General features: G+C 39.3%; 1 protein-coding gene and 1 long non-coding RNA gene across 3 annotated transcripts in view; one reads left to right on the top strand and one right to left on the bottom strand.

Moving 5' to 3' along the window:
* Nucleotides 1-776: 776 nt before the first annotated feature.
* The window catches only part of LOC124410348, a 37,599-nt gene continuing 22,076 nt past the window's right edge, over nucleotides 777-16,299 (bottom strand). Inside the window, exons 2-4 of the long non-coding RNA XR_006929597.1 lie at nucleotides 9,213-9,286; nucleotides 2,475-2,659; nucleotides 777-833 (exon numbers count right to left, since the gene is read on the bottom strand). This is a non-coding gene — a long non-coding RNA (uncharacterized LOC124410348). The remainder of the gene's footprint in view (nucleotides 834-2,474; nucleotides 2,660-9,212; nucleotides 9,287-16,299) is intronic.
* On the top strand, nucleotides 3,210-10,184 carry LOC124410347 (breast cancer type 1 susceptibility protein homolog). 2 transcript variants are annotated; one of them, XM_046888633.1, is made up of 8 exons: nucleotides 3,210-3,347; nucleotides 4,022-4,257; nucleotides 4,376-4,896; nucleotides 4,978-8,247; nucleotides 8,328-8,404; nucleotides 8,494-9,169; nucleotides 9,315-9,432; nucleotides 9,589-10,184. In XM_046888633.1, the coding sequence occupies exons 1-8, from the start codon at nucleotides 3,262-3,264 to the stop codon at nucleotides 9,798-9,800; spliced, it is 5,196 nt and encodes a 1,731-aa protein (XP_046744589.1). In that variant the 5' UTR covers nucleotides 3,210-3,261; the 3' UTR covers nucleotides 9,801-10,184. The 2 variants fall into 2 exon arrangements, with proteins under 2 accessions (XP_046744589.1, XP_046744588.1); XM_046888632.1 differs by having other exon boundaries at nucleotides 4,376-8,247.

Here is a 16,299-nt window from a genome sequence, read left to right as displayed (position 1 = left end):
TTACTTTCGAGATTGTTCAATATTGAACAGATATTGAAGACCAAAATTCACTTCGATCGCTAAAATTGAGAACCATTTCCGTGCAACATGCAGTAAGATATTGTAGGAAAATTAAAACCCGTGAAAAATTCACAACAAATTAATTGGGAACGAAAATAGAGTGGCGCCGTGACATCTGGCGGTAAAAAAATGCATTAATCCAACTGCTATATTTAATTTTAAAGGACCTCTACGATCGTATTTTTTTTAATACACCGTTTCCTCATGAAAAGACGAAAGCCTCACAGTCTGCACTGAGTAGTCTGTACTTTCGTTTCGGTATAATTGCAGACTGGAACAATTTGTCGATAAACCTGCGATCCTCGACGCCATATTGCTCAGTCACGCGCTCACGTCAGTTCTCAATTTTGCATATTTGGCGACAATTAGTTGTGTACATAATTGAAACACAGATAGGTAATAACTAGTAATTAGTAGAAAAAGTAATTTGACAATTATTCAAAAAATTTATTGACTCAGTAAAATTCTTTGGGCCCGTAACAATCCTGTAACGGAAATTCGAAAGACATTTAGCAACGCTTTCGGTTTACCTAGAGGACCTTTGGGCTCTCTCGAAGCCCAGAGACCCTTGAAGAGCGTCGGGTCGCCGCGGCGCCAGTCCCTCCAGCCCCGGCCCCGGCGGATGGGCCCCGGTGAACCGGCTGCCCCTCCGCCGCTCCCGGGTCCCCCGGGACTTCCGGGACCCCCGGGGCCAGGAGTGCTCGGTGAACCGGCCTGCGGCTGCCCGTGGGCACCTGCGGCTCCGCCGACCTGGGGCAATGGCAGTCCCACCACTGCACCGTGTCCAAAATCGTCCCGAAAGCAGCGGCCGAGTTCAAAAATAGCAGTTTAAAAATTTGAACGCGTCGTAAAAACCGATCACCATTTATTAAGAGGAGCTCCACGTTTAGCAATCGGTAAAAACATGTCCCGTTTTCATCTTGTTTAATATCCAATCCGAGGAGTTCCAAACGAGATATTATCTGAAACTTTCTTTCTGTAATTCTTGAAATATTCCTTTTGTTTTGGAAAAAATTTATCTTGTTCGACATTTTTTTTTGGATGGAGATGAAAATATTTCTGCAACCGTCGTGATTGTGTTGAAGCGTTTTGAACAATCGTTCGTTTCGTGTTCTTTATACAAGTTCGCTATTTTTCGTTTTACCGTAGCTCGGAGCTGAAGCGTGGAACTCTCCTTAATTAGGGTATTATGAAAATAGGAAAATTGAGTTTCGCAGGGAAAATTAATGTTTGAACCTGCAACCAACTGTCGAGTTGCACGTGCAGCAGACAGAACTTGCTCGAGAGATTACGAAGTACCGCGTAACAATATGCTGTTCAGTAATGCAAACTTTGTTGGAAAGCTAGTTCTGTTAATCCGCAAACTTATTGTTGATCCGATTGTGATAGTCTGACGGGGTAAGAACACTTCACAGCACACGCAACTCCACAGTCGAGAGTAAATTTAAATATTCATTTGCTGTGTGAAGTCTGATTAAAATAATTGAAACGACGTAATATTTTAAACAGGTTGGAAAAATCGGCATTTCTGGAACTCATTCCAGTTCATTGATCGTCATAGCAAATTATGATGTTTATCTTCACATCGCCAATTTAAAATTTTTCTCATGTCGATGTTATCATTATAAAGTCTCTAACTCTTCCCCCTCTCTCAAAACAGTTTGAAACTTTCCGACTATAATTGAAATATCTTCGCCAAAAGTTTCCGATGGAAATTTACGCGCCAATCATATGATGTAGGTCAATTCTTCTTAAGATTTAGAGACCTTATACATTGAAGTAAAAGCAAAGACCAATATTAGACCAGCCAACAAACTGATATCATTGCAGCTAAATGGTAATTTTGTTATTTGTATGGGACTAATTAATTTCTAATTTGATTATCAAAGAACTGACACGAAAACTGTTTTAAAACCTTGATTTTTATTGTCTATGAACATAAAAAACGAATTTTTACAGTAAATAATTCCAAGTAAACCAAAACGAACTCATAATAATTTGACGTGGAAAAACGGGATTCAATCGAATTTTTAAAAAAATTGGTGCTATGTCGAACTGAATTTCTTTCGATTATTTTCAATCTAGAAATAAGTGAATCAAATTATTTTCTGTTCGTTTCAATTCCGATTCTTAAAGGCCAATTCGTTTCATGCCACTCTGCTGGGTCACCTCGTGATTGAATCGGAATTCTCAGCAACTGCGTAGACAGGTACATAATTTGGATTGCCTATGGTCAGGCTGAGTCGCTATTGAAACTTATTCTGACTCTGCATCAGGTATGAAAAAAGTGTTGGTTTAGCGGGTTAGAGAATGAGTACATTATATCATTTAGGATAAAAGCATATCAAAACATATAGTTGAAGAATAACAAAGTTCGTAAAATAAAAAGTGGGAATGAAACGATGGCAACTCACCGCATATGGAGAGCAGTAGAACTCCGGCGAGGAAGCACCACCCCATAACGTGACATCAACAGGTAGTTCCACCCTGAACCACGTCGCAGGATAATCGCATATTTTTCTGTTTGCTCATCTCAAGCCGGCTGCTGCTCCACCTCTTCCCGCGTCGGTACAATCGCGACACTTCTTCGGCCGGCGATCTAAAAGGTGAGAATTTAAAATATTACATGCCTAGAAAGAGATAGCATAAGTAGTGCTCTATCTCTCTTTCGCTAATAGGGAAAATATTTATATCTTTATTTATATATTTTTTACGCGGTGCGTATTCCAGTCACATAGAGATCAGTGATTTCAGTTCATAATATCAACGTTACGCATGCTTGAACCTCCTTCCATCCGTCACGTGACCTACGTTCGAATGAATCGCGAATGGAATCCCGGCGTTGAGTCACGTGGTGGTCACGTGACATCCCAGAGCTCAGCCACTGAGATCCACAATATTTACAACCTACATTCGTTGACTACGCATCGACGAAGTATAACGTAGGTGACGTAAGGTGGAAATTTGCGCGCCAAATAGTTACGATCAGTGGGCAGAACAAAAGAAACACATGTGGTACGGCTGCTTTTGTTTCCGCTGTTATTGGTTCGAAAATGACCAAAAGACGTGACAATTAACTACTCAACCGGCACCTTGATCGGTAAAGTTTCGCCTCGGTGTCAACACTCTGCGAAGCATTTTTAGTCGGCGTCAGGTTATCTCTTGTTTTCAATCGGAGTGAGGTGATTTTCCATTTTCGCAATGAACGAATTTGGGGCGGATACCGATGTGCAGCAAATAGCAGAAGCGATTAAATCTACTCAAGAAACTCTTCAGTGCACTCTTTGGTAAGCGTCAACACCTCAAAACAAGTCTATTTCCTGTTCATGCCATGCACAATTGTAGATGATTATTTACTGGTTTTACTTTTCTGCACGAAGCATGGTAGCATCAACGATTACAAACGTTGTAAATATATGCTTAAGTCGAGTCATTGGCTCTAGTTTGTAGCCGATTGTAACAAAGCTGTGAAAGCTTTCAACTTCGGCTTATTCATGTGATGATTTTTAACTTTGCATCCGCACGTTTGAACACGTCAACTGATATAATGAAAGACCACATTATTGCAAAACAGGGCGTGACATATCCTGTCAGAACTCACTTAAAAAGTCAGAAATGTTGATGTTTCTAAAGTTGATCTATGCGTTTTGTATTTTGTAAACAGACGTCGTTGCATCTGACTGAAAAGTTTTTGAGACTAATCCTTGACAGAGTACTTGATTTTTCAGCCAAATTAAACCTGAATAAATATGATTGTTGCACTGCAATTTGGAATAGATAATGAATTGCGGAATACTCTTTTGTGAATAAAAATTGCTGCACAATAAATAGCAAAGTAATCAAACTCGTATTTTCTTTAAAACTAACAAAGCCGTCCTTTCAAAGCAGGATTTCTATATAATTTATTCATATCGCAAATTAGGACGCTCCTTTTTTAAACACATTTATTTGCATACCATAGTCATCAACTGCCGACTGAGGCTGTCACCGGAAAATGTGGTCATCCATTCTGCAAAAATTGTGCGAACAAGATACTGAGAAGGAAAAGAGGGATTTGCCCTGTCTGCAAAACTAGTTTATTAAGAAGCTGTATACGCAGAGTGAAGAATGTTGACAACGCTGTAAAGTGTCTGAAAAAACTAATCGATGCATTTGAGACAGACTCGAACAGCAGTTGTGTGTCCTTTAACCCACTTCGTAAGTTGAGAATAAAGCATGCAGAACCTTGTTTTGATGCTCAATTTTTCACACTATCGGAAGTTTTTTTTTAATTTTATTTGTAACGCCTATTATTTATTCCTATTTTCTTTCTTAGCGACAAAACAGGATAAGGATCCGAGCCCTTCGACCAGCAGAATTGTTGATAATCACTCTGCCGTAGATCAACCTCAGGGATCTCGTTGTAAACGTTCAGAAGCAGGTAGGGTAGCAAGACGAGGGAGCATTGATTCTGGGGAAACTCTTAAAATAGTAAGAGGAAACTCTTTGCATAAAAATGAAGATCTGGCGAGTACATCGAACGGGAGTATTACTACTTTGGGCAAAGGCTACGCTACAGTTCATGGTCTCTTAGCTAAAACTGATCCTCTCGAACCGAACGAAAAGGTTGGTCTTTGGCTGGTTTCGGAGGGATTTGATGAACAGCCTGTGGTTGACGCAGAAATAGAAAAACCAATTATCACTCCGGTCCCCTCGACTGCAACAACTGAAGTTCTAGACTCAGCTTCTATGGTACGTCCCAATTCACGGATGTCACTAAAGAGTGGTAGAAAAACTGCATCATTAATGAAAAAGAATCAAGTCTCGTCGACTCCAAAGAAGAAAAGCCATAGAAGTGTGAGTACCGATGAAAGCAGTCTAAGGTACAAGAGCTTTACATTCGAAGCCACAAGTAAATCACGTAAACGATTTTTTCAGACTTCCGCTACCACCCCGGAGGAAAAAATGTTTGACGAGTTGTGCGGGAAGAAAGTATCTGAACAACCAATGGAAACTAGGAAAGTTAAAATTTCCTCCAGTTCGGCGGATAGTTCTTGGTGTAAATTGGAGCAATTCGAACAGGAAACAAAGGCCAAGGTCAAGAAACGCAAGCGGTTGAACATCAGTATAGGAAAACCAAATACTTCGAAGCAAGTTGTTGGCACATTGGATTTAGCAAATTCTGAAGATAAAGATAAAATTGAGGATGCTAGAAGTAGTGAAAATCTAGACGATAGTAACACTGTACAAGGCAAGAATAAGCCACACATTGTATCTGACAGAAAGCTGGATGCTGACGAAATTTTGAATTTTCCAAAATTAAACAAACGACAAGTAAAAGAAATAATTGGCATTGCTTGCACACAGGCAGATTTTGACACATCCAAGAATTCTAGTTCCAGTCTTGAAAAATCTCCAGCTAAATTGCATAACAAACAAACGTCGCTGAGAAGATCTGGTAACAGTAACCGCAACAACAGCAACAATTCATTGCCGCCGCAGATTTCACCTGAGGAAGATACGACGTCGCGCATTGAATCAACTGTGAGACCGAAATCCAGACAAAGTCTTTCTCTTTCTGGCAGTCGTCCAAGTTCTAGACTCTCGCTAAAAACTCCCAGTGAATCCACAGCAAGGAAATTACAACAGACAACCGATAGGGAATCTCCAATTCCAGGTATCAGTTCTCTCAGAGTTTCATTTCTACAAAACGACAAAGGAATAAAGGAAGGAACGCCGAGAAAACGAAGTAATTCTACTACAGGAAAGGATTCTTCCGTAAGATCGTTCAGCGGGTTGATGAAAAGCAATCTTGCGTTAAGAAGATTATCTTTTGAAAGTAGCAAGCATAATGTGAGCATATTGAAGAGAGGTAAACTTTACAGGCCTCGAAGTAACGTCAAGTTTCTACGCCTTGGCCCGATTATACCACGATCTTCGCTAAACGAATTACAGAATGTTTTTTCTTCTGGAAAAGTGTCGACTTGCGATGCAGAGACTCAGACAAATTCTCGGCTGACTGGAACAAATCACATGAAATGCAGTGTTTGCAAAAAGCATCTTAGCAGTGAGGCGTTAGATGATGTGATAATTCCTGAAACACGAACCATCTCCAGTGTCTCAAGTAAATCAAGAGCGACGGAATTCAAAGAAGTCGTTGTAAGAGATCCTGCAGCGCACCGCACGTTGATAGAAGAAGAATTGGACACAGTGAACAAAGTAAATATGATGTCTCCAAAAGAAGATTCACAGCTTAAGTATTTGTCAACTGAGTCTCCTACAGTTGACAATAATGAGCGTTTTTTTCAAAAAAGATGCAGATCTCCTGATCCCCAAGAATATGCTCAAACTATCGAAAATTATGCAAATAAACTGATAGTAACTGATTCGGAAGACCAAGATACCCCGTATCAAGAAGAATTTCTTATCAGTAAAAAAGTACATGATCAGAAACAGGAAAAAAATTTGTCTAGCTCACGAACACTTTCTACAAAAACTTCTGTGCTTTCGAAGACTACCGATGATCTTAATAATTTGTTAAATTTGAGTAAGTCAAGATCTCCCTCGATACATTCAGATAATAAAACATCACACGCATCGCCGAAAAGAAGAAAACGGTCGTCAGATTCTTTCAGGAGTCAATCTAAAAGGCAAAGTATGGAAAAACGAAAATTACAGACTAGAATGAGTGGAAGTTACTGTAATACCTCTTCCGATTCTGATGCTGAAACAATTTTAGTAAAAAAAGCAACGCCAAAAAGTACGAGACAGTCTTTAGGAGGCAGCGAATCCCCAATGGCAAATGCTAAATATAAAGTTGTAAGGAAATTGAAGTACAGTCAGGAATCTGGCTCAAATCCTGGCCCAAGTTCGGGAACCAGACAACCCCTGGAACAACAAGGAACACATGAAAAGGGAAATAGAACCGAAAAACAATCTGTAAAAAAAACGTTTAAAAGAATACGTCAAATGGCCAGTCCAGAAATACAAGACGATGATTTGGAAATAGAAATGACTTCCAAACCCAGCGGGTCTAGCAGCTCTCTAATTGGTGCTAGGCCAATAGTTTCTCGGAAAGTCAATAAAAGCCCGCTGTCGAGTGAAGAACTTAGCGTCGTTTTTTCATCCAGTAGGGATACGCAAGATTCTAAACGCAAGAGATCTCCTTCCCCAAGCTTTATCGACGTTCATGCAATAGCAAGTAACTGGTGTGCAGACCTTAATCTTTCATCGGAAGAAATTGACCAAAACAGTGACTCAGTTTTGGGAATATTCAGCAGTAAGGCTACAAAGAAAAAAAAATTAGAGACAGAGAGTTCGCTTGAATCGTCCGGCAATGGCAGTCTACCGATATTGGATCAAACTGCTTTTTATGGGAAACTCGGGCAGGATACAGATTCACTAATAAAGTCAGAAGACCATAATGTGACAGAGCAAGTTGAAGTAGAAGAAGTTATCGATGTAAACAAGAGATCTCTAAACAATACTAAAAGTAACGGTAAAGATATCACCTCAGAAAAAGACAAGAGAAGCGGGTTAAATTATAATCTTGAAAAGATTGATGCTAGAATTCCGTCTAAAAGAAACGAAAATTCTTTTGCTGAGAATACTATATTTGTTATGTTAAATAATTCGGTGGAAAGAAATGAAATTGCCGAAAATATGGACAGCTCGATTCAACTCGGCGATACGTTGAATGGAGTGATTACACCAAGTGGAAATTCAACGCCGGTAAAAAACAAATCATTCCAAAATAGAAACCCTGTAACGATCCACCGACCTTCGCATAATTCAAATAAGGAAAATGAAGCGGAAAGAGAGTCAGCGAATGAAGCGGATTGGGGAAAAAAAGACACTTTGATCAGAGACTCGAGTAAAGTAACAAACAGCACAAATCAAGAAGCATCAAGGGTGAAAAATTCAAGGATATCGAACGAAATAAATGATACTGTTGAAAGCGCGAGGGCAGGGGGCAACACAGAATTCTATCAATCATCCATCGATCAAGACTGTATGAACATAACGCAAGATCAAATGATGCTCCAAGAGGTCGAGAACAACTTACTGAGGCCAAAATCTATCAACGAGAAAGAAGAAAACAGTCAAAACAATGTGCAAAAAAGTATTGATGATAAAGCAACAAAGATTTCGACTCCAAGAAAATCATTGATAGTTACGGTCAACCAAAAGGCCAAAGGCTGTGCTGAGGTAATAGTGAAAGTCATAAATATTGATAATGAATTTCAATTTCTCATATATTCATTCTTGATACTTTTATTTGAATTCAGATAAACTCTGACGACTCGGAAACGATGGGTGAGGACATAATAGAACGAACACCGGAAAAGAATTTGCAGCCAAAAAAGTAAGTTATGTGTTTTGTGTTCGAACTATTGAAGCAAATGTGATAACTGATTCTGTACAAATTTCATTATATACCGACATATCTTTCAGGGACCTTCACGACTACATTGGAAATTCGCAACAGTCTGCTGTGTTCAGAAAAAGCTTCATGTCGGTGGACATAACGCCGATACAGAGAAAGTTTCCAAAATTTATGCATACCATTTTAGACGTTTCTCCTTTAATTGAACGAGCTGCCAAATCTCCAGCTCACCAACACGACGCTGCCAAACAAAAAGTTGCACGACCCTCGTTTCACAGTACTCCTAAATCAGTTGATCCGAAAAAAAGTCTTTTTGAGCAACCCGACTTGACAGAACCCAGCGAAGCGATCGAACGCAGATTATGCTTTGTCTGCAGCAACTTGACACTTCTCCAAATTGAGAAAGTCAAGGCTTTTGCCCGTTTGCACAACGCGGATTATACCATGAACTACAAACCTGAAGTGACCCACGTTATTGTAAAAACCGCAGAGGATGATTCTGCAGAGAGGACAATGAAATATCTCCTCGGCATTGCTCACAAGAAATGGATAGTCAGTTATCAATGGGTAACAAACTCTTTGAGTCAGAACAGGCTCCTTGAAGAGGAGGATTACGAAGTGGTAGACAGTGACACGCAGGAGCCGGGACCACGCAGATCGAGGCTGAGCAAAAAAGGGCTGTTCGATGAGTTTGCCTTCACTTGCATGGCGACAACCTCAGAAATTCCGGCCAGCGAACTTCAGGTAGTAGCGTTGAAAATTTACCAAATATTATGTGTTCACTTACAAAATTAGCTTATCTGCCACAGTTTATCTTATCGCCATTGTTTCTCGCCCTGTTCAGCTGACATTCACATCTATCTGAAACAAAAGGAATCATATTTTTCAGGATCTAGTAGGTAGCTCGGGTGGTACGGTGTTCCGAACTTTGGAGGACCTTGCCGCTGAGAGGAATAAGTACAAAGTCATTTTGTACGACAGTGATATTCAACAACCCACAGTTTTAGGTAAGTATTTGTACTGTTTTGAATGTTTTATATTATTATATTGTTTCCGTCTCGCTATTCGAGCCTGTCGTTTCTTATCTGGATTGAATCCATCAGAACATGGAGTTGTTATACATGGAAAGTTTTGATCGATATCGAACATGCTATTTTCAACAGACAAGTGGCGACAGAAGAGTCGAGCATTGCCAGTGCCGGTCGACTGGGTGCTGACATGTATAAGTCAGTACGAGCTGGTGTCTCTCTACTCTTACCTGCCTCCCTTCTCGCCTGCAGTAGCGGCGAAATTAGGGTTTCCGCAAGAGCTACTCATCAAGGACGAAGAGGACAGTACCAGCGCGAATGAAACGTCGACATCGAACGCTGCCTAATATGCCTAATAACCACTTCGCTGTCATTTCCAATAACATGGTATGGTATGTAATCTATAATTTCTTAGTAGACGTAAGTAAATGATTTGATCGTTCAGAAGCATAGACTCTGATCATTATCTTTCATGATTTCCTAATTATTTTACTATGAGTTGGATATAGGAGATTCGATTAATCAATTATCCGAGCCGAAAATCTTGGTAATAAAATTTTTTAATTTTCACTCTGAAAAATTAAAGCAAAATCAGTTAGTCTTTTGCTTGAAGTGGAATTTCTCTGACAATAATATTGCTTAGGATCAGTTAAATCGCCTGACCTAAACGGCTGGTACGTTAGGAAAATATATATGTATACACATATATGTATATAATATATATGTGTATGTATGTACGTATGTATGCTTATGCGATTTAAATATTATAGAAGTATTTCAGTTATTAAAACTGTTTGTTATCGTTATTTATGTTATAAGTATAAATCATTTTTTATTTTGTAATCTTTGTAAGATAATACGTGCCATCATCAAAAACGAAATTTTCTACATGCGAGCAGCAAGTGTGATGATTTATGAATAATAATTAACCAGTATGCATTCAGAACTTTTCTGCATATTGTATGTGTCTTTGTTAACTCTTTCAGTCGCACAATTCAGTTACCTGGAAATGCATAAAAATTTAGGATTTCGCATGTAATATAAAAACGATAAAAAAAGAAGAAAAGAAGGGTGTGATTAGGCATTCGTATACTTAATTGTTTAAAATACCTGTAATATCAAACTTTATAAAAGCGTTGTAAAGTGAAAATTATCGAACTGTTATACAAATTAGAAATGATTGGTTTATATAAGAAACAATTTGCAGAAATTCCCTTCAAAAATTCAATTCACATGAAAGCTCATTTTTTCATTTCTTTGTATTGGAACCTTTTGCTTCAGTGATTCAAAAAAAAAAAAAACCACAGACTGTAAGTTACTGAATCGTGAGCAGATAATCTATACTAATGTATAAAATTTTTTTTGTACTTATATTTGTTCCAATTTAACTGAAATGCTATTTGACGGATTTTGATGAAATTTTTTTCAAAATGTTTCTTATGATTCCAAAAGTGTTGTATATTCGACTTTTTATATACAATTTTTAATTCATAATTAATTCAAGTTTTATGGGTTCACTACTATTTGAACTCTCGCTGAACCCACTGTTACCCCACCAATTCGATAATCCGTGGTTGGGGTAAAGTAATAGCCGCCGGTGGGGGGGGGGGGGTAGAGTTTAAGTGGGAGAAGCCAAGCTGGATCTGTAACGCTGCCGATCGCGCGTGCAGACACACGCAAGCGGGCTTCCGGTGCAGATCTCTCCGAGCATCTATAAATGGAGGGGGGGGGGGGGGGGGGCAGACAGGTAAAAATTATGTCATATGGAAAAAGCTAAATTCAAAAATTAAAATTTTCGTTCTGTAAGAATGATTACCGCGCGCGATTGTTTCTATTCTTGAAATCGTCAAAATATGACAAAATCGAGCTGCGGCGGTCAAAAACACTCGAAATTTGAAATTCGATAACGTAATTTATGTACGCGTGATTTTTTCGAGTGATTCAATTTTGAAAATTAAAGATAAAATTATAACTCTGGCAACGCCGGGTATTTGTGCTACTTTGATCATAACAGAAGAACAAGAATTTCTACCTCATTTTCTTAAACTCTTGTGTGGAACAAACTCGCCCCCGAATGCGGGGATAAAATAATTGAAAATCCACGGACAATTCAATCAATTGATACTTCTCTCTTCTGCATTCCGAATTGAAATGAATAAGCCGAGCGAGATTCCAGATATCTGGTTCTTTTCAGAGGAACAAAGTTTCATTAACTCTTTAAGTGAATGTTATTCAGCAAGAACCTTTGCATCTTGTGCTATCGCAATAGTAGTTAACTTTGGAGAGGAAGAACTGTTGGCAAGAAGCCAGGATGTATGAAAAAGCATGGAAAAAATAAAAACAATCCATCACTGTCGCCAAGTACTGCCTAGACTGACACCGGATATCCTTAAGAAGTTTGATAAAACAATTAGAAACTTTGATCCGTGGATAATAATACGTCAGATTTTTTGTTTTGCTCTAACGATGCTCTGCTCTGACTCTGCAAAGTCTGGATGTTTAGAAGTTTTTTTTTTTTTATCCACTTTAAAGTCGGGTGGAATACTTTTCAAAGTTTTTCCCTGCAAGACTTTGGAACAGCGGTGACGTATTAAATTTTCTTCGACGTCGTAATCCATGAAGTAATTACTGTATACCATAAAGTGAAAAAACTGGCGAAACTTGCGATCTCTGGGAACTTCTGTAAACTTCATAAATGGACAAAGCATATATCTCGTAATATTTTAACCTGCCGCCATACCCTGGATTGACGCTGCTAATTTTGAGAAAGTATAAAAGTTGGACGCCCAAAATTTTTCTCCCTCTCGTCGCTGTGACATCTGGGGATTTAACATATATCATGGAGTTTTCCCCCGCTTGTCGCGCAACCCGAGTGGGTGTCGAGCTTTCACGTTTCTTCGTTTCGTCTCACTCGGCATCTTCCAACGCAATTTTCATTCAAATTCGCCTAGACTTTTGCAGTTTCGGTGCGCGACAGCTGCGCGCTGAAGATTGAATTGAACCGACGACAAAATTGTGCCGAAGTAAAAGTGGAAAAAAATAAGTACGCCGTGATTTCTCATCTCTCGTCTTGAAAGTTGAATGGTTGCGGTGCCAATGTATATATATTTTATAGGTATAGATAATATAATGTATCAGACATATTTTACGACCACTACATTACTGTATCAAAAGCCGCCATCTTGTGGCGGAAAATGCGCGTATACGTGGGTCGCATTTAACGATAAAAGTTGTTTTTCATCGGAATTTCTACTCGATATGAATTTCACGCAGCGAAAGAAGAGCTCAGTCGCTTGCGCGAGTTTTTCCGAAAGCTTATACGTTCATAATTTGCACGAAATGATCAGCTGACTACTCTTTTCGGCGCCATATTGCTCGGCCACACCCTGCGTCGCATTCCAACATGAAATGTAAGGTTAAAGGGACGGATTCTTAAGCCTCTAATGTCCCTCTATGAGTGCGTCCAGGTGTTTGCGGAAAATTGGATGCTCCCGCGTCTCGTTAAAATCCGCAATCTTCCTTTCGTACTGAATGATCCTGTAACTGTTTCACGTTCATATTTATTCCGCTATAAACCGGGACCCTCGGCTAGAGAGAAAGTACAAGCAGTACGGGTCGGAAGGTCGCTATGAAGGGTTGTAAAAGTTTGACGATGGAGCTCGATGTCAAACCGGCCGCCGTAGCCAGGCAGCTTCTTTTGATTCCGAACAATGCGAGGAAAAGCAAACACTCGAGTTGCTCAAGGAGCACAGCTAAGAAAAAAATTTAAAAAAAGTCAACCTAAAACCTACAAAGAATTTGAATCGGTACGTCGAGACTTTGGAGCTGGATGAACAAAGAGGTCGAATCGTCAAAGGAAACCAATTAAGAATATTTGGACTTTCCAAGAAGAACAAAGCGGCTGATTCTGAATCTCTCAAAGCCACATTATGAAGCTTTCGGAAATTAAGGAGAAGCGATTGAAAACTCCTGCGGGATCTTATTGTTCGAACATGATAAATGTCAAGAGTCTATCGACTCAGAGCGAATAACGCCTGTGTGGCGCGTACACCTACTTATTCGATGAAAGAGAATCGCTCGATAAATTGTTACTTCGATTTATTGAAAACAAGGACATGATTTAATGAATAGGCACCGACGATTGCGGGCGTCGATGTGTATTCCAAAACTTTTCAAGTGTCTGGTTCATTCTTGGTTATAACGATCTCAGAGGTATTCACAACGAGCCGTAAGGACCCTTGAATTTTGGTATTTAATTAGAAACCGGTTCGCGGTCTTAATTGTCCTCTGCTGGCACGTGTCGACCAAAATTTCTCGGCTTCTATCTAGTCTATTTCGAGTTATCTCTTTGCGAACTTTAAGTCTAGTACACTGTACGTTTTTTCAGGACTGCGCGGAAACTTGTCGCCTTAATAATTTGGAATCGTATAGGCTTTAGAGCTTGCATTCTCCAACTTTGGTCATATTTGTACGCACATCACGATTTAACTGCTGTTTCCCAAGTATTATCCTGAATTTTTAATTAGCAATAACGTTGATACCTTCACAGCCGCCGCTGCTGTGGCTCCAGGTGCATCGGAATAATGCCATTTCGAGTTACGTGCAACGCGTGTAATTCTCCTAGCCTGCAGCTAATTCTGCACTGTTGAATGTTTCAGCAGGAACACACGCGCTAAATTTCAAACTGAGATGAAATCTAAACAAGCTTTTCGCTGGCCTGCAAGTGATATATGCTATGATTTATCTGGAAAAGTTACGACGGATCGAACTGAGTATGATGGAAAAATGCTGGCATACATCTTGCACCGTATTATAGGTATACGCTATAGGGTATGTATATTATACATGTCTCATGTGCATAATTCATCAGGATGCAGCACTGCAGACATGAATGCAGTGAAGGTTTTTTTAACGTTCACGTTTAACGAGGGGAATGAATTATCCAACAAGCTGCCTTTCCCAGCACTCTTGCTACTGCTGTCTGCCTGCTCTGCCGGCTCTCATTTGCAAGTAAAACAAATAGTATATATACAGGAATGGTGTACGTTTATAAAAAGTAAAAAACGTCAAGTCACTGATGGTCACTGCTCTATTTACCGCGCCACTAGTTTGCCATTCCATGTTTCAACGTTTACCCTGATACTCGCTTTCCCAAATATACATATACATATAAAATGTAATTCTAATTCGAATCAAAATGAATAAGAAAACAAAATTAACAACAATGGATGAAAACTAGTTTTGAAATATGCGGCTAAATTGCGATCATGCAACACGTTTACTCCCCGAATCTCGGTTCTTGACTGGAGCCTAGAAGCGAATTGCGTCGCTGCCAAATCGAGTTTTTGGCCTTTTGATACCCTTCGTGGTCTGCGCCTTGAAGAACCATCATCGCTTCTTAGAATCGATATTAGAGCAGCTTTTAGGAGTATATACTGGCTTTCTTCCGCGTTGCATCCATAGGGACGCCTGACTATAGGCAAATCAGGGTACGAGTCCACTTTGAGCAGCTCCGATGCTCTTTTGTTAGAGACTCGATGCTGCTCAGAGTGGACTCGAACCCCGATTTGCCTATAATCAGGGGTCCCTATGAAGCGCGTCAGGGAAATATACAGACGCATAAAAATAATCGAACACGACTCGATTGACATGGTGAAAATATATCGATTAATCAATTGTTTCGTATTTTTTGAAACTTTGTATATGAAACCAAAGTTTCGTGAATTTCAGTACGTAGTCTTAATAGCGAAATATACTTAAAAAATATACTTCAACTTCAGGTGAAAATATTCATTTATCTTTCACTTATTATATCAGATGTGTACTAAGTAAGTAAGACAATGATAATAATTAATACTTTAATAACATAAATTAATATTATACGGCGTTTTAAAAATAATTGATGATACTCGATTAATCGGGATAAAATAATCGATTATTTTTAACCATTCTTACAGCCGGTTGTGCCTACTTGTACTTCTGCTCTCTAGGCAGCATCATATAAACTTTGATGACAAAAAAGTTTTCTTCTCATCCCTCTGTCTCGCGGGGTTAATACGTGAAACATTTCAAGGGAAAGAAAGCAATATCGGAAACTTTTCCACCGCAATATCGAGGATCAATACGCGTGTACAGCGGTAACTTCGACCCGCGAAATTGTATCTAGTCATATTAAATGTATAAAACACCCTCTAACAATGGGGTGTAATAGCAGAAAATCGCGGGCTGTTGCAGGCCGTAAACTACCGAAAGTTATCGCGTCCATTCACACAACGAAGACGAGACTGAGGGCAATTCGAATACCCGGCTCTCAATCTCAAGACCGAGCTGTTTCTTTTTCAGAGCGAGAACCAATTTTTCCATTCCCTTTACCCATGAACGCACGTGATTTACGGACTCTCGCCCCCCCCCCCCCCTCCCCTCTCTTCTTGCGGAAGGAAATAAAATTGCAGAAAATCAGCGCACAGCTACTCCACAAATTATTCAATTTCTATTTCACCATGCAAACGGAATTCTTTTGTCCTGTATAGGCGGTGTAACTTGATTTAGGAAGGTTGGTTTGCCGAAAATCGATACGCTTCACACGGTCAACACTTCTTGGAAAAAAAAATCTTTGATATCGATGCTTCGTTACTAATCGTTCCAATAAGTTGATAAAATTGTAGTATATTCGATCCGCGAAAACTTATTTTATTCAAAACACTATTTTCTTCATACAAATTCAGTGGAAAAATTTATTTCATTATTCTCTCACGATTGAATATTTAATTTTACAACACCTTAAAATGAGTTTTCGTTATAGAGTGAAATCGAATAACTATAACAAATATTAAAAAAAAAAATGTT

Source organism: Diprion similis, chromosome 9, assembly GCF_021155765.1.
Source record: "Diprion similis isolate iyDipSimi1 chromosome 9, iyDipSimi1.1, whole genome shotgun sequence".
NCBI lineage: Eukaryota > Metazoa > Arthropoda > Insecta > Hymenoptera > Diprionidae > Diprion > Diprion similis.
Note: the sequence above shows the minus strand (reverse complement) of the source record. Positions and strands in the feature narration are given on the sequence as shown.

What these genes read in the sequence shown, in the direction of transcription:
- LOC124410347 (XM_046888632.1), top strand. Translation starts at nt 3,262, where the DNA reads ATGAACGAATTTGGGGCGGATACCGATGTGCAGCAAATAGCAGAAGCG. An exon ending in TGTGTCCTTTAACCCACTTC is followed by an intron (nt 4,258 to 4,375) that starts GTAAGTTGAGAA and finishes TTTCTTTCTTAG; the next exon opens with CGACAAAACAGGATAAGGAT. An exon ending in AGGCCAAAGGCTGTGCTGAG is followed by an intron (nt 8,248 to 8,327) that starts GTAATAGTGAAA and finishes ATTTGAATTCAG; the next exon opens with ATAAACTCTGACGACTCGGA.